Genomic DNA, 18,160 nt, shown 5'->3' on the forward strand with positions numbered 1-18,160 from the left:
GATCAAATTGAACTGACCCCCACCTGCTATGAAAAAACGGAAAGGTATAAGCCATGAGTAAATCATAATGTTGAATTATGGTTAGTAATCAATACTGCATGTGAGTACTAACATTTGTGTTGGTATTTTGGGATATGATAGTGGAGGGTTTAGTAAAATGGCAATAATCTTATAGGATTCAGTCACAATTTTAATTTTGCCATAATGGTAGATAAAGGGGCTTGAGTGTTTAGTCTGAAACTATATGAAGATTTCAATGTGGTTTTATTTTAACAATCCTTGCTAAATGTATCATTTGACATGTTTTAGAAATACTCCGTGTTCAGTTGCTTTAAACGTAATATAATATAATTATATATATTATATATATAATATAATTTTTCAGAATACTTACTTTCTCCCTTATTTTATTTAAGCAATAGTATTTGCTATAATAAGAATCCTTGTGATTTTGTGGCATAATTTGCCTTTATTAAATAGGTACTGGTTAGTATCTATTTATTTGATATATTTTTTTTCATATTTTACAATGAAAAAAATTTACTTTGATTTCCACTTAGGGAATCAATATTTAAAAAATCACTAAAGCTTTAAGATAAGTGTAATAATAAAATGTAATAACAAATTAAACTGCTAAAGCTAAAGAATACAGAATATACCAGATGTGGTACACGATGTAGACATTCTGTCTGGGAATTAAATGTATTAAATTAAATAGTTGATGCACATTTGATTACAGACAAAATTCTAACCAAGAGAATTCCAGGATTCCTTAACCACCCACTTCTCTTAATTAAAGACATTTGTAATATAATGCCTGCAATCAATTAGTGTATTATTTTGCTTAAGTTCCGTCCATTTATGCACTCAGTAAAACACCCAAAGTAAACCTGAAGGTCTTTGGCAGCAGGCAGAGGGAAGCAGGGGGGCTCGATCAAGCATGAGTTCTGTATTACTGGCACCAATAAATACTTTGTAGCACTTTATTTAGTTCCATGCCGTGGGCCATTTGTTCCCACAGTCCGTCACTCAGCAACTGCGTGGCTGATAGCGAGGAGAATTACGCCAGGGCTGTAATAATTAAAAGCAGCCCAGCTAAGTGTGGGTACACATTTTGCAGGGTTCTCAAAATCCTGTACCTCATCCAGTGAAAAAAACTATTTGTCTGAAACATCTAGAGATCAACCTGGAGAAAGTGGGGAAAAAACATCCCTCCTGTTTCATTTTTTTTACTTTTGCGAAATTAGACAAAGGTCAAATAATGAAAGAAATATCAGGACTGTAACTGAAAGAAAATACTGAAAAAGTTTAAAGCTTTAGGTTTTAAGTAAACGCCAAGACATTTAGTGTTTAATATGTATTTTTTTTACTTACATTCTAATGTAATAAGTAGAATGAATACTTTGCTTTATATGAGATAACATAATGTCACAAAAGCACTGAAAATACTAACAGTATCAGATGAACTAATAATTTTGCTATTGTATAGTAAATGTGTTTTTTTTTTTAGTAGGTAGTTTTTTATTACGCTTTTTTTATTCTTATTCTATATATTTTTAGACTTTTAAAGTCATTATGTACTTTAAAAAGTATAGATAGATATATGGTGATGTACATGTTATGATTAGACTAAAAGTATAAAAATACTTTTTGTAATTAAGGCATGTACAGTATATGCATAATTTATTTCCGTATTTATGGAAGGCTTATTTTGAGATGACTATTTATGAATGTGCAATCTCTGTCAGCTGTCACCCTCTAAAATAAAAAGATTAAAGAACAGATTGAGGAAAAGAACATGTTTTGACATCATACTATAAAATCCCATATATTAATAGCTGCTGTTCGGTAAAAGTAAACATCAAGTGCACGTATGGAGCTTCATTAAAATTACAATCACTCTAATTACATGCACATGTAAGTTGCATGTTAGTAAGAAACAATAAAAAAAAGCCTTGTATGGAGATATGCTCCAAGGGCTGTGGGATAGAGGATTGGATTTAGTGACCAGGTGGCTGATCATACTAATATAACCCCTTTGAAAATACAGTAATTAGTGACTTTTTGATATTATAAACTATTTCAATAGGGATAAGACTACACACCAGCAACAAATTAAAACTTTGCAGGACAAGTGAGCATTTGTAAGCATTTACACTTTATATCTTTAATGAGCTGCCAATTATAAACCTGAGACCTGTTATCATACGCTTTTATTATAATTAGTTTTACTGCTTCTAAAGTCATTTCTGATGTGCAGCTTAGTTGGTTAATGCCCGGAAGAGTTCTTCCGTTTAGCCTGTAAACAAGGCCTGGCAGGTGAGGGTGAGTCAGACTCAATCCCCTTATGTCTAACCAGAATACTGAGTAAACACTGTCCTGTTACTGAGACTACTTGGGTTAATGAGGGCAAGTACTTGGCACTGAGATCACAACACACTTGTCTGTCTTCAACCTCCCCCACACAGCTCTGTGGGAGGTGGGTGTGGATTGTGTGGGTGCCCTTAGTCTCTGTAGTTTAGCAAATCCTGCTATTAGACGACTGGCTTTGTCTAAACTAAATTGCCATTCAGTTAAATATGTGATTTAATCAATCTTATGGTTTAATCAATCTTATATAATTTTATACCTATGTAGAATGTAAATAAAAAAATTAAATGTATGCGAGCTGGAATCTTACATACCACAAATTTCACAAGCATAATCTTAAGTCTTATGTATGTTTACATTTTTTAAAAACTATTTTCATTGTAATTGTGATTGGTAAGGTCTGACTATTTATTTGACATCATTCATAGTATCACAATAAAGCTATCAACAGTTTAGTTTGCCTAAATCTGTTCAAGTTGTTTCTTAGCTTTTGTTTTCTGTTCATGTGAAAAGACTTTGGGACATTAAAAAAAAAAAAAAAAAAAAAAAGATTTTGTTTGGTTTTGCTCATACACATGCAAGTAAAGTAACGTAATTTTGCGTTTGTGTGTTTATATATATATATGTGTATGTAAAATAGCTGATTAATACAATTAACATTTAGGGTTCAAAGTCTAAAAATGTGTGCTTTACCAAAGACCTTTACACTTTTTATGACAATTCTGATATGCACCATGGTCATGTGGTAATTCATTTCTTTACACACTTTGCTATTAAACATCAGAAGCAACAATGTTGAGGTAAGGACATATAAAGTCTTTCCTTTTATATCATAATATTTATGTTTTATTGTTTAAAAAGATAAAAATTAATTCACTAATCTTACACTTTTCCATCATACAAAAAGGTACGCTATTCTACTCTGCTTATCAGTGTTGCTGTATGGCACCAAAGCAAGCCCCTATAAATCATGGGTATGTATATTTAAAGAAGTGTCTTTTCACCTTTTCGCTTGTAAAGACAGTATTATGTATAGAAATTTTATTACAGTACATTTATCTTACTAAATAATAAATAAGTATTCTCCAAGACTACCTGCCAGTCAAATAGATTTTTTTTCCAAAAAAAACTAGAAAAGGTATATCAAGGGAGTTACATGGCAGACTCAGACAGAGCTTTCAAAATAATTGAGATGTTTTGTATGTAACCACAGAATGCAACATTACAACCAAATTATAAAAACCTACAACTAAATAATTGATTGCATCTGTGTCTGTAAACCACTGGGCATAAAATCATGCTATATTAGTTGAACAATCATCAAACAGATTTTCTTTGATCTAACATGCATTATTTAAAAATATAATTAGAAATATGTCTGAATTTAATGGAAAAATAACCATGGTTTTAGTGAATTGGTTGGAATTAGAGAATAAATTGATCATTCTGACTTGCAAAAACATAAATCTGTATGCTTTTTCTGTGTGAATAAGACAAGCCTCCCAGCAGTATTAAACTTGCTACTATTCCAACATAATGATCATTTACATAATGATTTTTTTTTTTCAATTGCAGGGAAAGGAAATGTATCCAGCAGCTCAAGATACAAGGTTATCCATGTTTTCCCTCTGCATATCATTTTAAAATAATGTAATAAATATAACAAAACAATAAACTTTAGACTTTGATTAAGCACAATACCATTATCTGATATTTTGTTTTACAATGCTAGGTCTCATGATTTAAATGAGTCCAAGTTCACGTTGGGACTTAAGGAAGTTGAACCGGTAGAAAAGCAGGATCTCAAAGAGGTTGACATTGATCCCTATATGGCCTTAAGGAAAGCTATGAAGCAGTATCGCCAGCAGAAACACGATAAGCCTGAAGAGGTTGAGCACTTGGCTGCAAACAAGCAGGGGCAGCTCTATCAAGAAGCTGAGAAGGACCTGGATGCTGTTTACCATAACATACAGGGAATAGTGAGCCACGATGATCTCAAAGAGCAAGTTGTCCAGCCTGAGATAACACTCCTTGACCAGGCAGAAGTGATGGAACTACATAAAGAAAGTGTCTATATGAGCCCAGAAGAAGACAAAGATGGCTTGCATCATGGAGATTTTATAGGCCAAGTGTTTCAGGTTTCAGTCATAGAGGATCTTCCTGAGGTATATACAGAACCTGAAGAGGACAGAGATCACCTCTTCCACAATTAAACAAGAATATTGCAATTAAATAAATGAAATCATGCTCAGAGTGAATTAAATTATATGAGTTTTTAAATTCATAATAGCTTAAAACAAAGCCATGCACATAGCAGTTAAAGCTCTGATGACAGAAGATCAGCAGGTTTTATTCACAGATCTACTAGTAGGACGTGGAGTACGGCCTCTAAACCTGTTGAGCAGTAGGCTTGGATTGTAAATTGTCTTAAATCTGCAGTGCTCTGGAAAGAAATGGCAAAAAATTTAATAAAAGAAAATGTATTATAAGCAAACTTATGTTGTTTATTTAAAAAAAGACTTTATTATAGAAATTTAAAAAAAAGAAGCATTACATGCAGTTTTTTATTTTTTTATTTTATTATAATTATATATTATAAAGCAAGATTTTAATTACTTCAAAAGAGACTACAAAGATTTATAATAAAGTAAAAAAAAAAAAACTCCCTGAACAATACTGGCTTTAAGTCTTAATGTCTTCGATCCAACTAATACCTGTAGAATCAGCCAGGGTTTTCTAGAAAGTCAAAAGCAACATCTATTCCAACTTACAAGTTCTAAGTCTTCAGATTTCCTGCAGTGTAATGAATATTTTGCAAAAATAAGTTATAACAGCTAGGCAGTTCTCCAAATCCAACTTGTTGAAGTGTTTTTTAAAAAGGTCAATAGGTAACTTGTGTGATCACAAGAATATTTCAGCATTCTTCAGCATAGCTCTTCAGGATGAATGACTCCTTTCTTGATAATGAGGTTTCCGTACAGAGCAGTCTCCCTGTTGGAAAGATAAGAAAGATTTATAATACTAATGTAGAATTAAACATGACCCTGTAGATTAATGGTGGCTTAGAATTATACTGTACCCTGTTGCTACAACAGCAAAAGCTTTCTTAGCACGATCATAGAAAGAGAACCTTTCAAGTGCATCCAAATACCCCTACAAAAACAAATAAATATACATTTTAAATATAATTAACAGTGAATAATAATCAAAATAACAATAAAGTCTGCATAATTATTCAAGCATTAGCAATTATATGCATGATGTATCTAATACAAGTTTATTCTTTCATTAATTGTTTTTAGACCATATACATTTAATCCTGCACCATGCAGAAACACATTCGCACAGTCAGTCACAATTAGTGACAATTTAACAAAGACAATCTAACTCACAGCATATTCCGGTAAGGTGGGAAGAAACAAAGAACTCAGAGAACACCCACAAGGCCATGAGGAAAACATCTGAAACTCCACACTGGCAGTAACTGAAACTTAGGTCTGTGAGGTGCCAACGCTACCCAATGTGCAAAATAAACTAAATTATCACACCGCCTAAATTAACAAAGTCCACTTTGCAACTTATGAATAGCAAAAATTGTAAAAAAATTAAATATTGGATTGTTCGCTGAGTAAAGTTTAATTGTTAAAACAATCCTGTTCTAGACAGGGAAGATCACAGCAACCTACATGTGATCCTGCTTGTTTCAGAAGTTCAGAGTAGCAGAACCACACTGGCACTTCAAGACCCCGCTGTCTGTCATTTTCCACTAGATCCATTACAGCTGCCTGAAAGGAAAGAAATTAATCAGTGTGAGCTGTACTGGTACAGTTTTCTTACCTTCTGCTTTAGCTTTCAAAAGTTATATATAGCATAAAACAAAGCTCTTACAATGTGTGTTCTAAGTTAATACAAAAATGTATGTCATATAATGTAATATTTATACTTGAATAGAAAAAGATGTGCAATAAATTCCATGACCCACCGGACGTTCAACATAGGAATCAAGTGGAAACAGCTTCAATATCGCTTCCAATAAATCTGGGATACGCAAACCTGAACAAATAATCCATAAAAAATACTTGAGTGATTTCAAGATGCACTTCTATGATGTCTTATTATTTACAACTTGAAGCAATACTTACCATCAGCTCGTATCTCGATTGGACCACATTTACAAACAGAGGAGACAGGAAAATTTGCATCTGCAAGAACTATAAAGGGAAAATAATAATAAAAAAGTGTCTTCATTTGCCACTGTGAATCAGAAACATCAAACCTTAGGGTACATGGTCTACAGCAGCCAAAGACCTCATCATGTTCCACTCCTCTCAACCAAGAAACTCAAAACTGCTATTTTACTAGTCTATCCAGTTTTGGCGAGTTTGTGCCCATCATATCTGCAGATTCCTGTGACAAAAGTGCTCATTGCACTACATGATAATAATAACAATGAAATCAGTGTGGAGGTCTTTAATAACCTCATTCTCTTGGATGTGTGAGTATTGTCTTTGTATTGTCTCTGTGACTAGCAATACACTTTACTAAACTTTAATGTGTTCTGCCATATTGAGAAAGCTCGACGTTACGTCACAAATCGTGGACTCAAATTTTGTTTTCGAATTTCGCAGTACCGGGTCATATTAGTGAATCCAAATTAATTTACTGTGAACAGGAAACCATTTCAATGTATCAGTATGTAGCAGATCTCTGTCCTGTGGAGCCGACATTAATCTGAACACAAACCTTGCGATTATGTGGCTCTTACCCAGTTCATCCCCATGCCCCATTTTTGCCAGAGCATACAGCAATTCAGGCGTAAGTATCGACGGTATTCCTTTCAGCACCATTATTTTCAGAGCAGGTGACAGCGGAGTTACAGAAAAGTGAAAGCGGATGTCACGTGATCACGCGCGGTCACGTGGGTGCGTGCGCGTTCACGGCACGCGCTTCGTCCTAACACGGTAAGACAGAGAGCACTAAGCAGCAGTGCGGTTTGGGACGGATACTTTACTTTAGACGTCTTCTGATTTATTTATTTTTGTTATAAAAGCTACCAAAAACATTTGCTAATGATCATAAAAATATAAATATAAATAAATATAAAAATCATATAAAGTAACAGTTACAAAACAACATTTCTGAACTGGAGTTCAACATTGGAGTATGACACTCTACAAAGCATAAGGCCGCTCATTTTGCCATTAACATATGTATTTTTCATAATTTCATAGCCTTACTAGTATAGACGATTGCTGAAAACGTGTGGTTACATATATTACTAGATGCCTATATATATATATATATATATATATATATATATATATATATATATATATATATATATATATATATATATATATATAAAAAATCAAATTTTATTTGTCACACACATTCATAGAGTACGACATGCAGTAAATAGGATGTAAAGAAAAAATAAACCAAGAAAAAAAGAAGGCAGATAAATAAAGTGTATAAACTATATAAAATATATAAAGATATATATGAGAAAAAAAGTGTACATACAGGATGCTTATGACAGTAAAAATAAAAATTGAAGGTGGTTGATGTGATTGTCCTTAAAGTGACCATGTGCGGTATGGTGTGTGGTATAAAGTGCACTGTCCTGTGCAAGTCCACAGTTAAAGTGACAGTCCAGAGATTAAATATACACATATGAATAGACATTTGATAGGCAAGTGATTACCGAAAATGATCATTATAATAATCAAAAATGTGTTATATTTATTTTTCTAATGTGAAATCCCAGCCATTAAAATGGACATGGGGTTATAAACTAAACTGAAATGCATTTTGTATTATGATTTTTTTAACCTGCTAACGTTTAAAAAGTGAGAAAAAAAAACCCACACTGTAAATCTACATTTCTTTAGAAAAGACATAAGTTTAGAAAAGACAAGTTACTAGGAATATTTGAACAATAAAACCAACGCACATATTTCTGGCGAAGCTGTCTGTTCAGTGTGATGGAAGTGCGGAGGCGAAGTAAAGACAGAGACTGATGTAAGGAGGAGAAACCATCCGGAGCCAAGAGCGTCTGATCAGTCTGAAAGCGCTTTTCTTGAAGCGCGGCACCACGCTGCTCTCTCTTTGGTTCTGCTTTTTTAATGAGTTTATCACGCTATGAGGGGTTCGCCTCTGCCAAAATGTAACGTTTTGCCTCTTTTGTTTGGGCAGAGCGCCTCAATTGGGTCTACATTTATTATTTTGACCTTTCGTTAGCAGGGGACAGACTTCAAAGCGCAACTGCTGCTTTGCTCGCTTTTCTGGAGACCTTTGTGCCGTTTCGATGTGAAGAAACTTTTTTTTCTTCGCCTCTTTCAAAAGTTTTGTTCCATGCGCAAAGAAGAAAGTCGACTCGAATGGAATATTGAATGCAAATTAAAATCAATTAGGCTATGGACTTTTGAGAGTATATGGAAAGTCACCGTGTGAAGAAAAAAAACCCCGAGATCCTAAGAGTGAGAAAGCGGTGTGATATTGTGAAAATAAAAGGGTCAGGTCATAATTAAATTTGCCCTGCTCCTTTTGTGACCCACAGGTTGGATGTGGAAACAGTACAACAAAAACGCTATTAGAAATGCAAGTATATAAATGCAATGCAAGAACCACGCGTAAAAGTGCTACGGATACTGAGTCCTGAATTAATGATTCCTGCACCTTTGTAATTTACTTGAATTCATTTATACGGAAGCCTCAATGGAAATCTTGCATAATTATTTTTTTAAAAACGTTCATTAATAATTGCAAACGATCATAAACATGTATAAAACATCAATGAGTTGCGTGCGTTCAAGTATCTATAATTTGATTAGTTACTCTTATACGCTTAATTTAAATAGTTGTTTCCATTAGTCCAAGTGGGCAAAAATAAATACAAAAGTTTTCTAGTAAATCAAGAAAATTACAAAAAATGTATATATATTTAATAGAGAAGCAAACAAACAGAGACACTTTTGCTGTGACATTTTGAATTATCTCTATTACTTTATACGCAGTTTTATGGTTATTTGCAGAAAAACGGTAAACATTTATGTACTAAATGTTTCCATCTAATTATTATTTTTATTATACGTTTTCTAATTAACACCACAACTTTTACAGTGAAATAATATTTCACTGTAAAAAAGAGAGGTCTGCAGGCCCCAACTACAGGACAAATTAAATGCTCATTAAACAAAAAAAAACAAAAAACAAACAAAAAACCCCTCAAAATATATTTGAAAAGAAATGAAGTGTGGTGAATGAACAAGCTAGGAATAGATATCTATCTATATATCTGCAAACTTCAATTTTCTCTCTCTTCGTCAGGTTTCTTGAAGAAAAAAAAAAAAGAAACGAGCTATACTTCTACATACCTGTATAGTGTTGTCGCCATCTGGTGTGCAAAAAGGTAAATACATCCTGACGCACATTTCCCAACAATTTCATGAATTTGATCTTTTTTCATTATTCTAGTACAGACTAAGACAATTTTCCTCCTGCAAGATGTATTCAATTTATTCTTTACCTCAATTAAAAAAAAAAGGTCCTAATAATTAAGCAAAAGTATTAATTTAGAAATGTTAATTTCTTCTGTCAAACCACAGATGTTCTGTAGTTTTGACGCCTATCGCACAGTCATTCAGTAACAGCACTGGATCACAAAGAAATATTAGTGTATTTAAAAAACAAAACACACTTCTAATCTGATCTTTTACTTGTCCTGGAAATCAGCTTTCCTCTTCTCAACAAATGCCGTCATGCCCTCTTTTCTGTCCTCCTGTTGAACAAACAATAAATCAAATCATTATATTTTTCACTCACAACAATAATCTTTCATTTGCATTGCCCTACAACTTACTGTAGCAAAAGTGGCATGGAACAATCTCTTCTCAAACCGATTGCCTTCAGTCAGGGTGAGTTCAAAAGCTGAAAGTAAATCATATCTGTTAGATAACAATGTTAAGAATGCCCCAGAACACACAAAATATTATCCATCTAAAAGCCAGACGTCTTAGATAAGGAAACATGTAATCACTCCACAAAGAAAGCCAGGGAACCATCAACTACATTTTAAACCAGAAGATCAAACCAGTATATATTAGATGATTTTTAAAGTTTTTTAAATTCAGATGTCACATGCCAAAGAAATTAAGGGAACACTTAAATCAGACAGTGGATCTCTGTGAACAATAATATCCCTGTAGTTTAATTAACTTTGTGTTAATCTTTGATGATTAATTGTACCTTATTTATTTATATAAATAAGGGAAATAATCCAGTTATAAATTACATTACCTGCATTGACAGCTTCCTTTGCCAGGGCTGAGATCAGCTTAGAATTACTTGCAATTTTCTCTCCACATTTGACTGCTTCAGATACCAGCTGGTCCACAGGAAACACTTTGCTTACCAGACCTGTAGTGGTGAAACGATATAAAAAATCTAAAATAAACTATATAAAATTACAGTAACATTTAACCTAAAAAATACTAACATACTACAAACAATATAAACATCACAAAATAACAATATATACATATTAGCACACACCAGATTGTTTGGCCTCCTGCGCTGAGATCCGGTCTCCTGTAAGGACCATCTCCATGGCCAGTGACTTTCCCACAGCCCGAGTGAGCCTCTGGGTACCACCAGCACCTATATATAAAAACATTATAGCACATTTACATGATCGCCTACTTACAACCATGGCTGTACAATCACAATAGTAGTATTGTAAACTTAAACATTGTTACCTGGAATGGTTCCTAACAAAATTTCAGGCTGTCCAAACTGTGCTTTTTCTCCAGCATAGATTATGTCACACATCATGGCCAACTCGCAGCCTCCTCCGAGCTACAAGGAGATGACTGTTCAATAGGTGGATTTTGGCTTTACCAAAAATGTTCTTCAAGCAGAAAGAAAATGTCAAAAATGTTTCTTTACTTACAGCAAATCCATTTACAGCAGCTATGACTGGCTTCCTAACCGTTGATACTTTGTTCCAGTGTGCCAAAAAGTTGCCAAGGATGCATTCCTGAAATGTTTTGTTCTGCATCTCTTTGATGTCAGCACCCGCTAAACAAAAACATTCGATTGTAAATATTTACAGTGCCTGTCAAAAGTTTGTAAACAACTAAACCTTGTTTTGAAGAGACACGTGCATGTCACTACTGCTTATATGCAACAAACTAAGCAATTTATCGATATGAAAGATTACTTTGACTAAACAAATATATAAATGTACAGATTACGTTTATTTTTAATTAAAACTCCTACATTAGCATTAATAACATCTTAAGAAACTCTTGGCTTCTGGATGGTTAATCTATTTGAGAGCAATTCAATAGGATTTGAACTTGATGACTGGACAGGCCATTCCATGATAGCTGACACTCCCACTGACTGTTTGCTCTCTAAATAATGCTTACAGAGTTTGGATGTATGCTTTGGGTCACTGTCTTGTTGTATGGTTGAGTTGATTCCAATTAGCTGCAGTCCAAATGGAATTGCATGGTGCTGAAGTATGGAATGGTGGCAATGTTGGTTCAGTATATCTTTCACCCAGAATAAGGTTCCAACCTTTAGAAAAACTCCAATTCATTAGGCTTCTACCTTGTTGTTTGAATGTGGGTGTGAAGCAGTCTGCTAACATCCTAAATGTTCTCTATCTTACACAAGTTCTTCTGTTAGAGCCAAAAATGTCCAATTTGGACTCATCTGTCCACATAAACAAAATGAACATGAATGTGTCTCAAAAACGATAAAAGATTAGGTGTTTCCAGATTTTTCCAGGCACTGTATAACCCATGACTGTTCCAGTAAATTGAAAATGTTCAGATAATATAACTAATCTCATGTTGCCTACCTGCAAAAGCTTTGTCACTGCCTGTGATGACTACGGCACCAACCTCAGTGTCCTGTTCAAAGATGTCCAAGGCCTTCCCTACCTCAAGCATTAGGCCATCACAGAGAGCATTCAAGGCCTTTGGTCTGTTTAACTGTATAAAACCAACATTCTTCTTTTCACCTTTTTTGTCAACCAGTATATACTGGTACTGTCCACCTATAAAAAAAAAAAAGATGACAAAAATGATTTCATAATTAAGTAAGACTTTCAGCCAGGAGAGACATTTAAAAATAATAATAATTAGCTTTTTCTTTTCTACAGAAACATAATTGCTGGTTGTGGCTTGCTTACTAACTATACTTTGCAAAGCTGGCATTTAGGAAAAGTTCAGGTTTCTACATAGAAAATGTACATAAGTGTAAATATAGAGCAAACTAGAATAACAGATTTCATGAGGGAATAAAAATGGACAAAAATGTTCACAAGTGAAAGCTGGAAGTGGAAACTGTATATAGCATCTGGACAGTGATAAATGTTGGTTTTCAACATGTTGCATCCGAAATCTAAAGGTCAGTTTGCTAGACACGTTCACCATAACTTCTATTACAGTGTTTCTCAAAATATATATAACCAGTGACATTAACTGTAAAGTAATCTTTACAGACATCCTCAATACAGACATATTTTATGGAGGATTTAAAGAGGCAGATGTATAGGACAGTATGGAGATGGATGATCCGCTGTGGCGACCCCTAATGGGAGCAGCCGAAAGAAGAAGAATTAAAATATTCTGCATTCATCTCATATTTAGTAAACACTTTATCCTGTTTAGGGTTGTGGTGGATTCAATGCCTATCCCAGCAACACCAGGCAGGAATACACCATGGAGTGGCATGAACACATATTCATGCTTAGTGGTAGTATAGCATCCACCTACCATTATGCTTTGTGGGATGTGGTTTTAAATCAGAGAACCCAGAGGAAACCCATGGTGACACAGGGAAAATGAATACAAAACTACATGCTTTCTATTCTTGAAATTTTCACTTGTAGAACACGTTAATCGAGCAACATGGTAAGAAGTTAGCAACTATTGTGCATTAAAGGATACCTACAGCTGAAATGGAGAAGTCAGGTTCGGGTATTTTATTAGTAGAGTGTAAAGACTGTAGAAAGAACATTACTCAAAATCTTACACTCAAGTTCTTATGTTAGTTCTCTCTTCAGTGTTCTGTTTTGTTTTAAAGACTATAATTACACATAATCTTGATGTCACCCAAATGAGAATGGGTTCCCTTTTGAGTCTGGTTCCTCTCAAGGTTTCTTCCTCATAACATCTAAGGGAGGTTTTCCTTGCCACAGTCGCCATGGCTGCTCATCAGGGATACATACACATCATTCACCTTAACTCTTAAACTCTGTAAAGCTGCTTTGAGACAATGTTGTGAAAAACGCTATAGAAATAAACTGAGACTGAGTTGTGCTTAAGCAAACGTATGTTTCCAATAAATATATAAATATATCATTTGTGGTGCATGAGCAAATATTTCTGCTTTACACAATCATTAGATTATAATCTGTTGTCCTCTATCCGCATCAGACTTTATTCTTAGTGTCCTCTGGTTAGACCACATAGCGCCTGAGAAACATGCAAGTGAGATATCTTCACCGTTTCGCCTCAAGACTAAGACAAGCAGGCTAGTTGAGTGGCGTTAGCTAGCTAACCCACGTGATCAAACGATATAATATCAATTAAAACAGATCCTCAGTAGTAATAAAATTGTGCACTGTATACAAGCAATGTCGCGAAACGCCAACCATCAGCCGAACTGCCTGTTTCTGAATGTGACACACAGCTGCGTGTTGTTAGCATGTCTAGCTCCGTCCTGTACAGTCTGCTTAGTGTGACATTGAACAAGGAACAAAAGCAAATTTAGGACATTTCTTGTTATCGTTTGTTTTACCTGAGCTGCATTGCCGAACAACTGCAAGTGCTGAAGGCAAAAAGTGAACTGGTTTTAGAAGTGAAGCGGCTGATCTGCTAAACATTGCCATTTTCCTCTCAAGTTCTTTTCCACCACAAGTATGTGTCGCTGCAGTCTGGAGACCTCCAAGTGGGCGGGACTTCCGCCGCAAGTAGGTTGGACTTCACAAATAGAAAATCCCCAAGCGCAATGAATGAATGAATGAATTTTGACTTATTTCGTCTTTGTCATTGTGTATGTCAAACGCTATTTTAAACAGCAATTTTATTGCACGTCATAAAAATAAATGTAGTCCCCATACACCTTTATTGCATATTTTCTCTCTTACATATATTTATTAATTTTTTTTTAATGAAAGTGAATGGTAACAGAAAAACATTCTTCCTAATATGTTACAAAATTTAATACAATTATGAAATCTGAGGGTGGGTAACTGATTTTATTTTCAGTAAAATTAGCAAATAATTTACAAGACACTTATGCAAACATAAGATAAGAGATAAGATAAGATATACTTTTATTCATCCCACAGTGGGGGACATTTCTGTGTTACAGCAGCAAAGAAAAGAAATGTGCAAATATCTAAAAAGTAGAGACATAATAAAAGTATATACATCACAGTGTATAAATACAAAATAAGAAAATTGCCAATAAAGTAGTTATGCTTTAAAACATATTCCACATAGGTAATATTGCACGGTTTAAATGAGTGTTAATGCACAGTTATTGCACAAAACTTTGTTATTGTTATTATTACACAGTTAAAAACACAAAAACAGTGTGTATCATAGTGACTAGTTCACTGGGAGCAGCTCTGATTGTACAGTCGAATAGCAGCAGGGAGAAAAGACCTTCTGTATCGCTCCTGCAGACTTTTAGGATGTAACAGTCTGTCACTGAGGGAGCTGTTAATAGATAAAACTGGTTCATACAGAAGGTGATAGTCTTTCTTCAGCAATAATGATAGTTTAGTTACCATCCTACCACCTGCTGTACAGTTTCCAGGGGAATCCCCAGGACAGAGCTTGGCCTTACTGATCAGCTCATCCAGTCTCTTTCTGTCCGCAGTAGAGATGCTGCTGCACCAGCAGACCACACCATAGAAGATGGCTGAGGCCAACACAGAGTCGAAAAATGTCTTCAGTAGCTCTCCCTGCACTCCAAAAGACCTTAGTCTCTTTAGCAAAAAGAGTCTGCTCTGTCCTTTCTTGTAAATTGCCTCAGCATTATCTGTCCAGTTCAGTTTGCTGTTCAGTTGAACACCCAGGTATTTGTAAGAGTCCACTCTCACAATGTCCTTTCCCTAAATGTTTACAAGTGATAGTGAAGTTTGTTTGTGCCTACTTAAATCCACATTTATCTGGAGGCAGCTCCGTTGGCACAACACACGTGATCGAGCCGATGATGGCAGAGTCATCAGCGAAACATTTGTAACATTTCTTAAGAGTATATAAAGAATAGTGGCATGCTTTGTCTATGTACAATTAAAAGTAAAATATTATAACTCATTGGAATATTTGGACTGCATGCACAACAGACTGCAAAATCCTGGATGGAGTGCTTCAGAATAGATTCCTTGGATCTCACCTCATTGGCCCTTCCCAGCATAACCTGGTGGGTACACAGGAAGCACTAGGATGAATGTCTGTACTTCAGGTCTTAAAGTGATAGACTTAATTGCCAATTCTCTCCTCGTTTACTTAAAAAAGTTTTCAGCTCATCTTCCTCACTAATGAATTACAACACTACTGCCCCCAGCTGTATCTTCCTGTCATGTACAACACATTAAATAAATAAATCAAAAGGCCTAGGATGTTTGTACAGCCTGCTTGAAGCTCAAGTCCCACACATTTGGAGCTGACCCACCCATGTGGAGCTGTAAGTAGAGGAGGAAGAGGGAGTAGTGGAAGTAGAGAAGGTCGGAGCCAGCTCTAACGTAGTTCATGTTGTAAAGTCTCCGGATGATGTCACAGTTGCAAGTTTTCTTAGTCACTTTGAATGATCGATCCAGAAGACCCTCAGAATAAAGTTTGATGCGGATTGAGGACAACAGATTATAATCTAATAAATGTAGAAAGCAGAAGTATTTGGTCATGCACCACAAATTATTTATTTATATTTTTAACAATATATTGGATCCCACTTCATGTGTGGAGTTTTAAAATGTTCTATTTTATGATTTGCTCAGTAGCTCCTAGTTTTATAACCACAATGACTGTATAAGACTGTAGAAAGAACATTACTTATAATCTTACACTCCAGTGCTCATGTTAGTTCTCACTCTCCAAACTGTATTGCTTAAAGACTATGATCACTCTCTTGATGTCACCCAACTGGGGATGGGTTCCCCTTTTGAGTCTGGCACCTCTCAAGGTTTCATTTCATAACATCTATGGGAGTTTTTCCTTGCTACAGGAATAAATACACACCATTCACCTTAACTGTTGATTTCTGTAAAGCTGCTTTGAGACAATGTCTGTTGTGAAAAGCGCTATAAAAATAAACTTGACTTGACTTGACTTGACATAGCAGGTCTCACCACAGTCCTATAAACTTTCCCTTTCGCTCTTGCAGATACCCTTCTATTACAAATCACTTCTGCCATTGTTCTCCACCCACTCCACCCAGCCTGCACTCTTTTCTTCACTTCTCTAACACACTCTCCATTACTTTGCACAGTTGACCCCAGGTACCTGAACTCATCCACCTTCACCACTTCTTTTCCCTGCAAGGGCACCCTTCCACTGCCCTCCCTCTCATTCACACACATGTACTCTGTCTTACTCCTGCTGACTTTCATTCCCCTTCTCTCCAGTGCGTACCTCCACCTCTCCAGGCTCTACTTAACCTGCTCACTACTCTCACCACAAATCACAATATCATCCGCAAGCATAATAGTCCATGGAGACTCCTGTCTGACCTCGTCCATCAACCTGTCCATCACCACTGCAAACAGGAAAGGGCTCAGAGCCGATCCTTGATGCATTCCCACCTCCACCTTAAACCATTCTGTCATTTCTACTGCACATTTCTCTGCTGTCACAATGCAATACATGCACCGCACCGCACCACCCTCACTTACAGGTGCATCTTAAATTTTAATATCATTTTATATTATCAGAATATCAAGTTGATTTAATTTAGTAATTCAATACAAAAAATAAAACTTGTGTATTATATAGATTCACACAGACTGATATATTTTACCATCTACCACTTCATGTAACTAATTTCCAGAATTTTTCCTTCTCCTCCATCTCACAACCCACTTGCAGAGCGTGAACAATGATGACATTTATCATCACTCCTTCAACTTCCAGTTTCAGGTTCATCAACCTATCAGAAACTCTTTTCACCTCCACTACACTCTTACTTTTCTCTTCTTTCAGTATCACACCTACACCATTATTCTTTCCATTCACAAAATAGTAGAACAGTCTAAACCAATCTCCAATCCTTACTCTACTTTCACTTGGTCTCTTGAACACACAAAATATCTACCGTTCTCCTCTCCATTATATCAGCGACCTCTCTCCCTTTACCAGTTATAGTACCAACATTTAAATTGCTCACTCTAACCTTCTCTCTCCTACACTTCTCTTTTTCCTGCTGTCACTGTAGATGTCTTCCCCCTCTCCTTCTCCTTCTTTGGCCAACAGTAGCCCAATTTTCAATGGAACCATGTTGGCTAACAATACCTGTGTTGGTTGGTGGTTGCACGGGCCTCGACCGATCCAGTATGGAATTCTGGTTTGTGATCTACATATTTAATTTGGCACCTTTTATTCTTGATGCCCTTCCTAATGCAACCCTCCCCATTTATCCGGGCTTTGCTTGGGACCGGCACTAAGAGTACACTGGCTTGTGCAACCCTTAAGGCTGGGTTAATAATATAAACAATATTTTAATTATCTTCATAAAATATATCTGTATTGAGGATGTTTGCAAAGTTTAT

General features: G+C 35.4%; 3 protein-coding genes across 3 annotated transcripts; 1 reads left to right on the forward strand and 2 right to left on the reverse strand.

The window, feature by feature from the left end:
* Positions 1-3,084: 3,084 nt before the first annotated feature.
* On the forward strand, positions 3,085-4,864 carry LOC310725635 (uncharacterized protein). The gene is made up of 4 exons (XM_083540628.1): positions 3,085-3,170; positions 3,278-3,344; positions 3,946-3,980; positions 4,103-4,864. The coding sequence occupies exons 1-4, from the start codon at positions 3,163-3,165 to the stop codon at positions 4,581-4,583; spliced, it is 591 nt and encodes a 196-aa protein (XP_083396754.1). The 5' UTR covers positions 3,085-3,162; the 3' UTR covers positions 4,584-4,864.
* Positions 4,854-7,292, reverse strand: fuom (fucose mutarotase). Its single transcript, XM_083540629.1, has 6 exons — positions 7,136-7,292; positions 6,513-6,581; positions 6,353-6,423; positions 6,057-6,155; positions 5,450-5,523; positions 4,854-5,361 (listed from the first exon to the last, which is right to left on the reverse strand). Exons 1-6 carry the CDS (start codon positions 7,215-7,217, stop codon positions 5,295-5,297), a joined length of 462 nt encoding a protein of 153 aa, XP_083396755.1. The 5' UTR covers positions 7,218-7,292; the 3' UTR covers positions 4,854-5,294.
* A 2,000-nt stretch (positions 7,293-9,292) lies between these two features.
* On the reverse strand, positions 9,293-14,353 carry echs1 (enoyl CoA hydratase, short chain, 1, mitochondrial). The gene is made up of 8 exons (XM_083540630.1): positions 14,185-14,353; positions 12,239-12,436; positions 11,321-11,448; positions 11,127-11,226; positions 10,924-11,028; positions 10,669-10,788; positions 10,232-10,299; positions 9,293-10,150 (listed from the first exon to the last, which is right to left on the reverse strand). Exons 1-8 carry the CDS (start codon positions 14,273-14,275, stop codon positions 10,085-10,087), a joined length of 876 nt encoding a protein of 291 aa, XP_083396756.1. The 5' UTR covers positions 14,276-14,353; the 3' UTR covers positions 9,293-10,084.
* Between the last annotated feature and the right edge of the window lie 3,807 nt (positions 14,354-18,160).

The sequence above is a fragment of the Silurus aristotelis genome (assembly GCF_946808225.1).
Source record: "Silurus aristotelis genome assembly, chromosome: 4".
Classification (NCBI taxonomy): Eukaryota; Metazoa; Chordata; class Actinopteri; order Siluriformes; family Siluridae; genus Silurus; species Silurus aristotelis.